Genomic DNA, 15,507 nt, shown 5'->3' with positions numbered 1-15,507 from the left:
ACGTGGATGCCCCAGTGGGTAGAGCGCCCAGCTATAGATCGGACACTCCACCCCTTTCGACACCCCATCACTAAAATCCAATTTCCTATTGACTGGAACGTCCTGGGAAACGGATGGAAGGGGTAAGGAAACCCTACCCTAAATTTGCGACTTCCACACGACTTATGGCTTCTTAGTTGGGAGTAAATTTAACCCTTACCTTCGTATCAAAACTTCGGAAAGATATGATCTTTTCCATCGAATTTGCCACTACGTTTATGGTCTACTTTAAGAAAGTAATACTATATTTGGGACGGATAGGAATTTCATTCTCGCCTCAATTGGATTTGACAATTACTGGGTAACATTCCATCGGTATAAACAACACCAAGCACCTACTTAATTCAAAACAACATTCCTGTGCATCAAAAGTAATTGAGTTATCACTTGGGCAAAAACCGAATTTTTCACTACAAGTTGAATTATACGATTACTATTGTCGAAAGTAAAACACTACAAACATCAACACGTTAAGATACAATAAATATAATCAAGTTCTAAACTTAACCATGATTATAAAAAAAATTATTTCCTATATAATTCAATATACTTATGATATTAGCTTAGATTTATTTAATAACTATCATTTGATAACATTTAAAGAAACAATAAGCCGGGTTAGAAGAACTCCTTCAAACAATACAGAAATCGGCAAAGGTGAAAGGATGACAGCAATGTAAAATGAATTCCAAACGACTTTTCGTTAAATCCACCAAGTTCCATCAAACTACCGAGAATCGATTTTTTTCTAATCTTACAGCATGATAGATGAGCTGTGATAAACATTATTGAACATGATGAATAAGCAAAATGAGCTTGGGTAAAGCGCCAGTCATGGATTGCCAGGAGGACTTGCGTCATTGACTTTCCGACTGCGGTAAAAAGCGTCCGATGGGAAAGTAAAATTTCCCGTGAATGCGGATCAGTGTTTCTCTTGCGGCTCCCCACATAACTCAAGGACAGTGGAACATTATTCAAACAAAGCAATGGGTTTGTAGAGGGTGGGGACAATTTCTTTACTTCCCCCTTATGGATAGCCCTCGCTTGCTATCCGGTCATCCGAAGGTGATTTATGGAATAATGTAGAGGGATGATCACTGAGCCGAGGGTAGCTGATACAGCCGAACAATCGGACGCATATTCCGCCGAGAGTCGTGAATAAGGATTGAATATTGTGTGCTCAAACCATTACCCGACACATATTACCAAAGAGCAGAACAATCATGATTTATACAGCAATAATTTTCAACTGAAAGGAAAACCAAGTCCATTAAATAAGCCGCGCAAAAAGCAAATAAAATATTTAATAATTTTTATCCAGGACGCCGTGGCTCATGAACTCCATTTTACCGCAGCTTGTCTTTATGTATGCAGAGGATGGTTTATAAATTGATCCTCAAAAAGACAAACGGAGAAGCATCATATTTTTCGTGCTATCAATCTAAAAGTACTAACTCACTCATGCTATGAAGAGTACTGGCACAAACAACTGCAAAACAATAGAGCTAACTCGAAAACCTCTATATTCCATAACCGCTAGATGCTCGTTATAAATAAATTGTGACAGTTTAACTCTTGCATGAATATAATTCCTATTCATAAACATGTACAACTAAATTGATTGTGGTGACCAGGAACATTTATATGCATCGTTTCAATAAATACTGCTCAACTGTAGGAATTGAGAATCAATAGAATTCGAGTCATACTTATTTCACTGCTTAAGCCCGTACTTGAGTGCTCCGAGTAGAGAATTCTGGATTCAATGCATGAAACATTCATAAAATAAAATATAAATGATAAGTACGCACACGATTTTGATACGCTTATACATGTTTCGTAGTAATCACACATTGTGTGATGGAAAAATATTCTAATGTGAATTTCCCAAGGAAAATATTTTTACAATAACTATCTTTGAATAATAATACATATATTAATCAATGATTCAGAAAATAATGACATGGAGAAGATACCGTAATTACATAAATACCCTCTAGGTTTCAACAATACGCAGCGATAAACAAAAGACAATTAATAGATAAAAATAGGGCCAAAAAGCCTTCTCTGACTTATTTTTTCCCAACTAATTTCCTCAATTTTGTGAATGGATGTAATGATAGGAAATAGTGTAAACCCAACTTTCTGTCCTTTCACTCCATTTTATTTTACATTTACAGAATAATGACACTCCCGTAAAAAAATGATCAAGCATTCAAAATAAATTATAAGACATAATAAGACACTATAGATCATGAATCCCATAAAATATAATCCACGATTCCATGATTCCCTATAGCTTCCCTCTTCTGAAAAACAAAAAAAAAGAAGCAAGTAATTTTCACACCCGTATCTTTTATGAGTGTTCATCAATTTACGAATAATTTGCCTGTTATTTCAGGTGACTAACTATTCCTTTAATTTAACAGTTATTCCAGGCACTTGTATAATCTTGCAAACAGTTGTACCGTAAAACAATATATTACTATCATAAATCTAAGTAGCTCTTCCATAAAGGCGACCTAAGGCTATGAGATAAAAGAATGGAGGAGAAGAATGCCGAACAAGCGAGGGATCTCGAGTACCTCTGGGCACACAGTCAAAAAATATTAAACCAAATCAATCCAAGGAGTTTTTTCCAACTCCTTGGGCATTAAGCTACGAAAAAGATTGATTTTTTTATTAATATAACACAACCAGAGAGACTAAGCACTGAAATTTGATCCGTTTTCTCGCAATATCTAATAGTAAGTAAATTATGAACCGTGTCACCCGATGCCTGTACACTGAAATTGCAACAGAAAGAAAAAATCCGAATAATTTATGCGTTCCTTCAAGGATAGAAAACTTGATCAAAGTGTGCAGTTTTCGGGGAAGAAGAGAGGAGGCGCTTCGGCCGTCTCTTTACGGTAGAGGCACGCCCGCGGAATCGGATTACGGAGATAAGCGTAGGGATCGAAAATAGGCCTAATATTTCAGAAGTCACACGACCACACGGGTCACCATCAAAACTAACGCGGCCAGGATTGAACTCTTCCTGGGGGCATAAGCCTACCCCGCGGACCGCAGGTCACCGACCGATGCCATCCGCCTTCACCTCTCGACCTTCATCTATGGAAGGTCAATTCAATCGAAATTGACGATATATAGCCGTATCGATGTGTCTGAAGACTTCCAAAGTATGATATCCTGATTCGATGCTGCATTCATTCAAATACAAATATAAACGATTTTTTTTTATGAACTCCGTCACGTCCATATTTGCCAATCCGCTATTTATGTGGACTATTTATTTTCATTTTAAATTATTAGCGTATAAAAGCTAATACCGAAATAAAACCTTGATTTTATCGATAATCAAGAAACATTTGATGCAAAGATTATCTAATTAAAATTATCAACATGGAAACACGCACACACACATATACTATATATATGCATATATATATATATATATATATATATATATATATATATATATATATATATTATTATATTATATATATATATTATTATATTATATATATATTATATTTATATATATATATTTATATATATATATATATATATTTATATATATATATATGCATACATATATATGCATACATATATATACATATATATACATACATATATATATATATATACACACACATACACATACAAACATATATATATATATATATATATACATATATATGTATATAAATTGGATGGAGGAAAGCGAAAAACATAAGTGCGTGAAAGGGAAAGGTAGGGAACGAGAACGAAAACAAGGATGTACGGATGTGCACCTCGACCGATCGATGAGGCGAGAGAAAGAGACCGACAGCGAGAGAGAGACGGAGAGAGAAAGAAAGAGAGAGCGATAAGACGGAGGAAAGGGGGGAAAGAGAAAGGGAAGAGGGTGGGTGGCGGGGGCAGTGGAGAAACCAAAGCCTGCTCCTCACTCGCTCCATCATTCGAATCCTCCCCCGGGCAGGGTGAAGGGGACGCGAAGGAGGTCGGGTGGATAGACAAAGCCATTCCCTCCTCCTCTCTCGCGGGGAATGCCCGAGAGACGGAGTCGCCATGCGGGGTGCGGCTCTAAGGCGAGGAAATGAGCTCAGATTCATAATCCGGATCACAGTCACTTTCGTGAAAGTTGAAAAGAGGGAGAGAAATGTGAGAGAGAGGATCTCCCAGAGAGAGAGGCTACATCAAGCATCACGTCGCGAGCATAAGGGTGAGAAAGATCCCTGAAAAATGTGACAGAGTGGGGGAGGAAAGAGGTTACGAACAGTACTACGCCACCACGGATATAAAATTAAACGGAAAACGCAATAAAAACATTCATATTTGCCCAAGACCATCAGAAGGAAGAATGGAGACAGTAATTGGTTGCCAAAACATGGGTCTTGAATAAGAGTATATATAACTATTCAGCATAAAAAATTAAATAACTATTCAAACAAATCCATGCTACGAGACTTAAATATGAAGCAATTGAATCTGATATTACAACATGATATCCATACTCCATCATGAACACATATGATCCGTATCTCTATCATTAACACCCTGTTCAAAATATTGCATGATACTAATTGAATTCATGTCAGTGAACTATAAAATTAAACTACTATACTATGAAATTTAATTTTCGAGAAAACTGGTCGGTCGCCTTCCCAGCCGCTAAGGCTGCTAAGGCGAGGAGAATTCTTATTGGCGGATAAATACTTGAGGATCCATCCAACGCATTCTAAACAACACATGAGAGAATCTAAATAAAATTCAAAATAAAAAAAATGCAAGCATATTTCGCTTAATGCTATTTTAAATAAGACCTTGATTGAGTAAAACAGTATGAAAACAAATTTTCATGGCCTTTCACTTTCGGATATTTTAATATGTTCTAACCGTCACGCGTTTGGACATCCACATCGACATAAGCTAAAGAAAAGGTATTCTCTTTGGCACCTGAGACTCCTACCTCACTCACCTACACAATGCATGGCAGCAGATATTCGATTTGGAAAGTCATCGAGCGTTTGGATACCCCGAAAATGTTTTCATTTCGGCGCACATTTCCGGGCGATCCAAAGGTTTTCAAAAACGGCAGAGAAAGGAAATTGATCCCGTGACGAGCAGAATCGTGTTCCAGGAGATCGAAGGAATTGATACAAAGATGACACAGCGTTCTGCGGTCTTTATATATTTCTTTAAGAGAAAGTGTTCACTTGATGTTGCATTCAACCATTCACTATACTTAAGGGTAGAAAGATATTACAACTTTCAAAACTTTCACAGCGTTTATTGAACAGCAAGACGCGTGCTTCAACGAGCTAAGGAAAATGTCTTGATTTTGGAAAAATTTTGGTCTTTTAATTGGAAGATGTGACGAAATTCTTCCTCGAATGATGGTACTGCGAAGTTGACCAGCAAAGGTTAAAATACGTGCCGTGCTGCTCAAGAAAACCAGTAAAGTTTTACACAAATGTAATTCTTTTCCATGCCTAGCATCTTTCACCAAGTTAAGGCTTCCACTTTCAACTTTTTTTGCTGCACCTAATCGTTGCTTTAGTAGTATTACAATAAAATTTGTAAAATATAATTTGGGAACTAATGGGAGAAATCATATGGTAGTTAAAAAATTATATAGAGTTTTATTAGTCAAATGAATCTACGAGGGTCATCCGGAAAGTAGTACCCGTTCGTGAAATAAAGACACAAAAGTAAATATTAACTAACATAAAAAATTTTATTTGAAAGAGGATACTTTAAACTACTTCTCAACATAATCTCCAAGCAAATTAAGGCATTTGTCATAACGTGTGACAAGTTTCTGTATTCCTGTTGCATAGTCCTTCGCCGCCAGCTCATTGAGATACGCGAGGGACCCATCTTGCACAAATTTTTGCATAATGCAGATGGTGTTTAACAATTTCATGAACAATTGTTCGAGAAACATTGGGAAAATGCTCACAGATGTCATCAATTGTGACGCGCCGATCGTTCCTCACGAATTCGTCAACTGAGCTCACCAGTTGGTCTGTAATGACAGACGGTCTCCCCGAACGCTCATCGTCGTGTGTGTTCCCCCTCCCCATGTTGAAGTTGCGACACCACCGCCGAACAGACGACTCGTCCATTACATTGTCTCCATACACCTCCTTTAATTGGCGATGAATATCACATGGGCGAACGTTTCTTGCATTGAGGAATTTAATCACTGCCCTCACTTCACAACTGGCGGCGTTCTCAATTTTTTTAAACATTATAAACAATCACAGAAACAACACAGGCAATGCTAGCGTCACGCAACTTGGCTCAGAGAAGGCAGACAAGCCACTGAAGCTATCTGACCTCGTCCAGCGGCTACTCGCGTCGTCAGCACTTCATGCGGCACGAACGGGTACTACTTTCCGGATGACCCTCGTATATACATTCATTAAAATATTTTACAAATTATGAGGGTCCGAAAATCATTTAAATATGCGTCTCCGACTTTAAGTGGTACCGTCAAAGAACGCGATATATTTTCTATTCTGCAACTCATAGAATCGCCAACTGTGATGTTTACCGCGGAGCTACAATAAATAGAGTAACTAAAGTTGCTCCCTCACGGATAGCAAAAATCAGAAAATTTAAAATCATTCCTGACGCATGGATGCGATTGATCACCTCTACTGGCAGGAGAAAATATAAACACTTCAAAATAATAAAGAATCCGGTTCTATTGGGGCTGATAATTAAATTCAAAGAATCTTTGATTGACGCACCTATACACCAACTTATATAATGCCAAAGTTACTAGCGCTAAATTTATCACACTCGTATAAACAGCAAATTCAAACTATTCACAGATGCCCTTTACATGGATGAATATAGTGTGCATAAGTCGAGGAAACAAAAAATAGAACCCCAATAAATGCACGTGAAGGGCAAGAGTTATTTTACATCACCGGTAGCTTCGAAACATTTAACTATCTCTTTTTATCATAAAACTGCAGCAAAAATGTACAGTACAAAATGAACTTGTATTACCGAAAACAGATAATTGCTTTACTATTTGTTAATAATTGGTCAAATTCTACTCCAAATAAGATTTTAACCCCCAATTGGCAATCAAACATCCGAAGAGTACAACTGCATTCATTATCTAGGTATTCAAAATTTTTCTTTGGGTCTCCAGAAATAGATATAGGGAGATACTATGACACCAAGCGTAGGTAAGGAGTAGGTAGAATAATTATAGTAAAGAAAATAAAATGAATTAAATAAACATTGGTTGTTAAAAGCATGATACGATGTTGACTATTTCTTGAATTGGCCAAACGTGTCATTATTTGTTGGACGCAAATCCCAATTTCCCTTATTTAAAACAGCTTCATTAAACTTTCACACAGGGCAGAGAAGGATCGAAAAAAACTCCAACTTCGGAAATCAACACCGAAAACTTGTCCGTTAGTAGACTCGATGGATGGCAAACACGAAAGCGAAAACAATCTCATCTGTCGATCGCCTCTACTAATAACTACTATTACTAACACGAAAGTTAACTAAAGGGCCCAATGCAAATTACTCAAAACAAAATTTACACCCAAATTTCCTTCGCAGGTTCTTCGACTGCTACAAATCCAGATGCACAAAAATCAAGAGGATGTTCTCCTGTGACCGCTATTGCCCGAGGGTGACCACGCAGGGGGTCAACGTGCTTCTCATGCATGGTGACACTGTGCACACGGCGTGGTGCAAGCGGGCCTACGCCACATCTACGGACGAGGGCGAGGAGCAGGACGAGGCCAAGGTGTGGGAGCCGCAGGATGGGATCCTGATGGCAAACTGCCAGAACGTGGCTCGGACGGAGGCGGCGGGGGGCTCCACCGAGGCTTCCACGTCCACCGCCGGCTACTCGGGGCCCTTCTCCACTATCACGGGCACCGACTGCGTCAATGGCACCCTCCTCACCCAGGACATGCTTCCCAAGCCCTCTGTCAACTTCACCACTCTATGGGCGGCCTACGAGGGTAAGTTGGACACGACACAGGCTGCCGCTGCCGACCACACCCCTCTCCAATCACACAGATCCATGTTTGATGTCTCCTGACGTAGTGTGATAGGTACCGGGGTATTTTTAGTAGGCCAGTCATCAAGAGAGATCTAGCATAGGTCCTAGAAGACGACCCTGATCAGCATAGACTAGCAATTTTGTTTCTAAAAGACAGCCCTAGATAATTCAATATAATTTACACTATTTAGCATTTTTAAATACGCCTTCTCTATTAATAAGTGTTAACTACATATTTCTCATATTAATGAACGGATGAATATATTTTTATTAGGCTCTAAGTGATGTAAAACGGTCTCTGATAGTAAAACTTAATGCTATTGTTACCATCGCCGCCATTGCATCAGTGGTGTCTTTAGAGTGACAAACTAAATCCATCAATTCACAATTCCCTTCGCGGGACTGAGAAAAAATATAAAGATATACCACAGTATTCCAGAGATTTTTGTACACATATAGTCGGTTTTCGACCGTTGAATGTCACATCAATAAAAATAATACGGGATGGTAATTACGATGTCACTGTTAGATAAGTCTTAAATTCGTAGCGAAAGTAAGGACGGTGACAATTTTGAGTACACGTCAGGTACCGAGAATTATCCTGCACAATGAAAAACATTGGGAGAGGTTACACACCCTCTTTATCAAGTCATGTTTGATCAGAAGTATTTTGCAAACATACATCACTAAAATATGTCTTTAATGGCTTCAAGTTTAAAAATAGTAGTATCGCCCAAATTTAACACTAGGAAAAATGTGAATGGGCTACCTTGAACAATGCAATAAAGTCATTACCAGGGAAATTGATGCCTTTAGCAAAGAGCCTTATGCAAACATATATTACCTACACCAAATTTATTCAGTACCAAAATAGATGATGGGTCTATTTTTAACCTTTGGCATTAACGTTGAGGATGAGAATAGAGCTTTACGCGTAATATCACCTAAGATGATTTCCCAATGCGCGAATAATTTTCAATTGCGTACTATGCAATAATTCGAGAAAATATTTTAGTAAATGCAATGTTTATGCATTTTCAGGGATTATCATTAAATTCCATGCCAGAGGCAAGTTTTGATATTTTGCATAGCAACACAGTTCCAGGCGTAGGGAATAAAGCTAGAAATGTTGGCATCATAACATAATGAAATATGCTTTCTGAATAAAACGAGGATCGACATTTACCTTTTTTTACAAGGATGGTACTACTGGCTCCCAGAAAACATCTAAACTTAGAAAGTAATTTAACTTAAATTTGTACCTCCGACCCAAGCCTTTAGTGACACACGCGAACATCTGCCCGAAGCTCTTCCCAGAGGCAAGCATTTTCCCACCATTTTCTAGAGAAACAAGGAGAGAACAGCATATTTCGTAACTGAAATTTTCAACAAACCGTCATTCTCGACAATAACTGGGACTAGACTCGTATTTATGACGACTGTCATAAATACCCTTGAATATATATTTTGAACACATGACACCAAATGTTTTAGTTTCTGTTTTTAATCGAACAGAACCAGGGTAAAGCAACAGACTTCAGATAGCTGTGCAATATTGAAGTGACAATTTTGTATATTCTCGGTAGAATATTTGAAATCTACGTTTTTTAGCTACTCATTAAAGACAAATTTAGCAAAAATGATCTATCATAATTAATTGTGCATAGTCAACGTAGTCATGTGACGAATAAAGGGAATTCGAAATTAAAATTGATTTTGATATATAGAAGATTCTAATACATTAATACCATCTCAAAGAAATTTTTCTTAGTTAATCAAATTCAATTTTTTTATTATTAGAATAAATCAAGCTCTTTCAATACTTTATTCACTCAACTAGCGTCATAATTGTATTTGTTTCATATTTTCTTTGCGGGAGAGCCTGATTCAATTTTAATAAAAAATATTTTTTTAGCATCTACTTCATTTATAAAAAGTTCACGGAGTTCGGAAGAAGCTGTATTTACCGATTAAAAATTATAATGGTAGGTCACGTAAGTACAGAGCTGAATGAGTACCCTATGTACATAAATAAGTCTCATAAGAGGAATCTATTCAAGCAACAGTCGTTTTGTGAACTCAAGAGCGCCATAAATATGCATATTTAATGCTAGTGGTACTAATGACAGTGAATAGAACGTTCACCTAAAACATTCATTTTATTTTAATAGGAGGTGTGTTCAAAAAGTATCGCGAAGTTTGAATTTTCGTCGGTTACGTATATTTGATTTTCAATTTTTTTGCAGCGTTGTGTTGGTACTTAAGTTTCTCCCTTATACCGAAAGGTTCGGCCATTTTAAATGTTCAGTTATGTGTTGACAGCTGTTTTGCTTGGACGTGTTTTGGCTTGTCTTCGATTTTTGCCTATTCCAAAAAATTGATCAAAGAATCTGTATCAAATTTTGTGTGAAAAACAAAATTACTCGTAAGTGCGCGGCCGAATTCCGATGTTGACTGTGGCATATGAAGAAGCTACAGAAGCAACGTTAACCGATGGTACAAAATGTTCTCAGAGGGCCGAGAAGATGTGAAGGACGAAGACATCCGGCACTGACGCCCGAGCACGTCAACGACAGACGAAAACATTGATGAAGTGAAGAGAATAGTATTGGCCAATCGTCGAATCACCGTTGGAGAGGTTGCTGAGGACCTAAATATATCGATTGGCTCGTGCCATTCGATTTTTACCAATGATTTGGGCATGACACGGGTCGCCACGAAATTCGTACAAAAATTACTGAATTTCGACCGAAAACAGCAACGCATTAACATTGTTAATGAGGTGTTGGACTCTGTCCGCGACGACCCAAATTTGATCCAGAGGATCATAACTGGTGGCGAATACATACACAGTGATGGTTTATGGCTATGACGAGGAAAGCTCAATCATCCCAATGGAAACTGCAGTACGAGCCAAGACCGAAAAAAGCGCGCCAAGTTCGGTCGAATGTGAAAGTTTTGCTCACAGTTTTCTTCGATTGCAGGGGTGCACCATGAGTTCTTGTCTTGGGGTAGAACGGAAATTAGGAATATTACCTGCCAGTTATGCGCAATTTGCGCGAAGCAATCCGCCACAAACGTCCAGATTTGTGGAAGAACAAAAATTAGCTTTTGCACCAGGACAACGCCCCTACTTCGTGACATCGCTACTCTTGCGCGAATTTTTGGCCAAAAACAACACACTAATGATGGCGTGACCTCCGCATTCCCCAGATCTGGCCCCCAGTGACCTTTTCTTGTTCTCGAAACTGATGAGGCCCATGAAAGGACGACGCTACGCTACGATTGACGAGATAAAGACTGCATCGAAGGAGGAGCTGAACAATATCACAAAAAATGATTTTTGAAGTGCTTCGAGGATTGGAAAAAACGTTGACAGAAGTGTACAATATCTTATAAGGATTACTTTGAAGGGAAAAAAATTGATACTCATGAATAATAAATAATGTTTCAAAAAAAAACACAAAACTCGCGATACTTTTTGAACAGACCTCGTGGAGCTTCCATGCGTTTAATAAGAATGTGTGCAAATAGTCAAAAAGGAGTAACTGCAAATACAGCTAACTCCAAAAGGGTAATTTTTCAAGGATTTAATCTAATTGACTCATAAATTAACCTCTTTAAGGTTCATAAATAGGAAATTCACGGGGTGCGCCACGTCAGAACTTTGAAAACCAACCTCAAAATTAGCTAACAAAAATTCATTAAAATAAGTGATGCAAACTCATTCGATAAACATCTTCAGGTAAAGCGACTTCATAACAGATACTGGTATGCATATCAGTTGAGACTACAAAGCTGAATGCAAACTATGGCATCACTTATTCAATAGCTTCTTCAAAACAATAATATTGCAACCAAAATACTCAATGTTAGCATGCTCAAACAGCTTAAGTGATCTGGCACTAGAATGCCAGGCGTGAAGGAATGGAGCTTTACGAATGATTGAGTCCGAGAAACACGAGTCTCGCAATTCTGGATGATAACCTAAAGATTAACCGGCAAGCATGACATTTCCCGGATTCATCACGTCCTAGTCCAAAATATCCACCATTAAAATTCAATGACTTTTCACAGTAATCACAGTAGATGTTACAGGATAATCGACATAATTAATTTTATAACCTTGATGAAAATTTTATATTTCCCAAACATGAGCATACGATCAAGATAAATACTAAATATACACACTATCAATAGCAAAGCTACGTCAATTCAACTTAAAAGCTACTATTACCGCTTATCAATAAAAAATAGTATATTATTTCCATGAATAAGCCCAAGTTTTAAATAACCTATTAAATTTGCAAGACGCGAAATAAAACTATAAACAGCCATATCTAAATAATTGAACTGTATTCTCTTACGCTCTTACAACTGCCTCAACGTCAACGCCATGTCGGTGATATCTGTCATACGAACGAAGGAAAATTCAAGATTGCAATTCTAATGTGATACTTTTGAAGGGACTGAAATTTCTGGCGTTATACATAACAATCCAATCATTCCATGCAATAATGACTTTCAACCAGCAGATGAGTGTTCATGTCTTTAACAATATTTAATTTAAATCATACATATTTGCCGATTCAAATAAATTCTGTCCACAATTAGAATAAATAAAAATAGAATAACAGATAAGCTGCGGTGATAACTTTGGCCAACGGAAATAGGAAAATTGTCGAAAGAAAGGCACATAAGTTGTGTTGGTCTATTTTTTTGTCAGTGATAAAGATCCTTTTCGTGCTGCGCGCCAATAAATATATTATAATTCACCGATGCTCGAATCGAGTCTGTTTGAGATACCAGTGCGCTTTTCATCACGAAAATACTAATATGTTGCTTCGGTTATCAAGAATTAGAGTTAATTACATTTCCGTTCATTTCATCTTTTTGGTACAAAAATACTCTATCCTTTAAATATCATAAGAGCTCGTAGCTTTGATATACCACATAATGTGCTCTCCGCAGTCTCTCGCGGGCAGGATTTTAAGCGCTTTCGGGGGTTGTCTGTTAAAATGGAACTTTTTCGTCATTTATCCTTCATTTAGTATTACACGTGGAACAATTTTAACTCCTGGCTTCTTTCACTTATTATTCTTAAGAATACTTCTTCCATTACGGCCTGCAACATGATAGTTTAGAGCTCACATACAGCTTTCTCAACTGCGGTCAGTGAGTAAAGACCAAAGAAATCGAGTGAGAGCACCGTTCCCAGAATTGAGGAACTTGGTTTTGGGATATACCCTTGGTTGTCAGGCAACTTCATGCGGATATTTACAAACGTATCCGTTCTATATAAACTCTATAGTACGACTAGCAATAAGACATTAATTCTAGCCGCAGTTAACTTCATCATCATCATAGGCCACTCAGATCCACACTTGCCGAGGGAGGCGGTGTCCATATACACGTCCCACTGAGTACCCAGGAGAAACATGACTTCAAGGATACTACAGAATGGTTGGTTGCATAATCAAAAGGAAATTTATCGGTTTTGCCTCTCCCTCTAATATTACAATGGAAGGGCAGTGACTGCTGTAATTATTTCATTTCCACAATCACAAACGGCGGAAAATATGGATAATACTCCCAATATCTTAGATAGGATTATAAACACACAGTAAAATCCTGGCACACACAACTTTTCTACAAGACCATCCCCAAAAGCATTTGATTGCATAATCTATTTCTCAAAGTTTGGTATCAACAATTAACAAATTTGGCCTGTGTGAAATGGAGAGCAAACGAGAGTCGTCCAAGGAAGTCGACCTGTCTGAAATACACAAATACTCGATCAAATGGAGGAACTACTACTGTAATCGTTTCATTATTCTTAAATTAAATCCCCTATCGGGTACTATAAGTTGACAGCATCTTTGTCAATTATCTTTCAGAAAAACATTAGATCGCCTAAAGGTTTGGTCTTTCCTCATTATTAGAATGATAACTTCTTTCCATAAGTATTTTATCGTCGAAATTTAGTTTCAATAGTATTATTAATGTATTCAGTTCCATTATTAGCAATGGAGAATATTGCACATTAATGAACATTAAATTACTGAACGCTGCTTGTATTTCAAAGTTTATATCTTTCGCATTTTTCTCATTTATTTCTATTATTTTAATGAGACGGCATATTAATATACATAGATTAGAAATTGGAGTCATAGTAAAGTGAGGTATACATGTATTAACCTCGACTTTACAAGAAAACTCCATTCCTGCCTTCTACTACATTTGACATATCTGTACATATGAGTACATACTGCATACCTATATCGTCACATAGCACATACATGTCTACATAATTCTATAGTCTATAGTTAACAAAATAATGCGATGAAAATGCTCAAAGTAACAATCAAATTCACCAAGTAAAATATATACATTTTCTAAACGAAGAAGTACTTGCTTATTGCCTTGTTTTCAAATTTTCTGAAAACCTCTTCTGAAATCAGAACAGTGAACATTTTCCTAAGTGGTTTTTCATCTATACTAAATAGTATTTAAATTAATTCCACTATTCAGTTTTCGAAATATTACGGAGAATACAAAAAATAAAATGGATTGAAATTATCATCGTTCACAAACATTTATTACGTGGATGGCCTATTATATCGAGGGGTTAAGTCCCTTGGTTTCTGTAATATAATTTCTGATGGAATCGGAACCAGTTTGTAACTGCGTGCTACCGGCTTCGCATTTAATGACCCAATAATCGAAGCAACGACCACGAATTCAAGCGCATTTCCTGAGACGGGGCACAGAGACAAAAAGGGAAAAGTCAAAGCGGGCGGAAAGGGATGAGATGTTGCGACGAATGCTCTCAGATTGGAAGACAGAGCGCGGAGGGAGAGCGGCCTATCGACGTTAAGAGCGAATGGGTGCCAGAAGGGAGGATGAGGGAGGAAGAGCAAATGGCTTGGAGACTTGCGCCGCGGAAAAGGTGAGTGGAAGACGTTTGAGCGGAGTCGGAGAGGGAAGAAGTTGCGTGGAAGTCCCATGAATTTACAGTGGAAGATAACCCCGTCAGGTTAGGTCGATGAATTTAAGGGATCAACGAGACGATTAGACGCCAGTTGGTCGGGGAAAGGTTAAAGGTTGTGCGGGAGTCAGGGGGTGGCCGGGGCAAAACGGATTGGGTTACAGTGGTCCTTCGTAGTAGGAGGGTGGGGTTGGGCAGCGAGGGACTGCAAAGGAATATTCGTGTGGTGGAAACTCCAGCGAGCTGGATGACAATTACTTAAATTATGCATTATCGGGTCATGAGAAATAAGTCCTTTTGACCGCGAGTTCGAGAGGGAAATGGGCTCGTCCGAAGCACGGAACGTGAATGCTCGGAAGGAGGTCATGAGGGGAGAGGAAGGGGAGTATTCAACTCCCGGCGAGCAGTCGGAGAAAAGGGGTGGCGAGGG

General features: G+C 38.1%; 2 protein-coding genes across 2 annotated transcripts in view; one reads left to right on the top strand and one right to left on the bottom strand.

The window, feature by feature from the left end:
* Positions 1 to 15,507, bottom strand: part of LOC139694734 (cilia- and flagella-associated protein 298) — a 191,438-nt gene that overhangs the window by 128,039 nt on the left and 47,892 nt on the right. The window lies entirely within an intron of this gene.
* Positions 1 to 15,507, top strand: part of Teh4 (tipE homolog 4) — a 58,056-nt gene that overhangs the window by 24,049 nt on the left and 18,500 nt on the right. The window contains exon 3 of the mRNA XM_071593226.1: positions 7,639 to 8,048. Coding sequence (XP_071449327.1) covers positions 7,639 to 8,048 — 410 coding nt within the window. The remainder of the gene's footprint in view (positions 1 to 7,638; positions 8,049 to 15,507) is intronic.

Source organism: Hetaerina americana, unplaced genomic scaffold (assembly GCF_022747635.1).
Source record: "Hetaerina americana unplaced genomic scaffold, ioHetAmer1.1.p SCAF_53, whole genome shotgun sequence".
NCBI lineage: Eukaryota > Metazoa > Arthropoda > Insecta > Odonata > Calopterygidae > Hetaerina > Hetaerina americana.
Note: the sequence above shows the minus strand (reverse complement) of the source record. Positions and strands in the feature narration are given on the sequence as shown.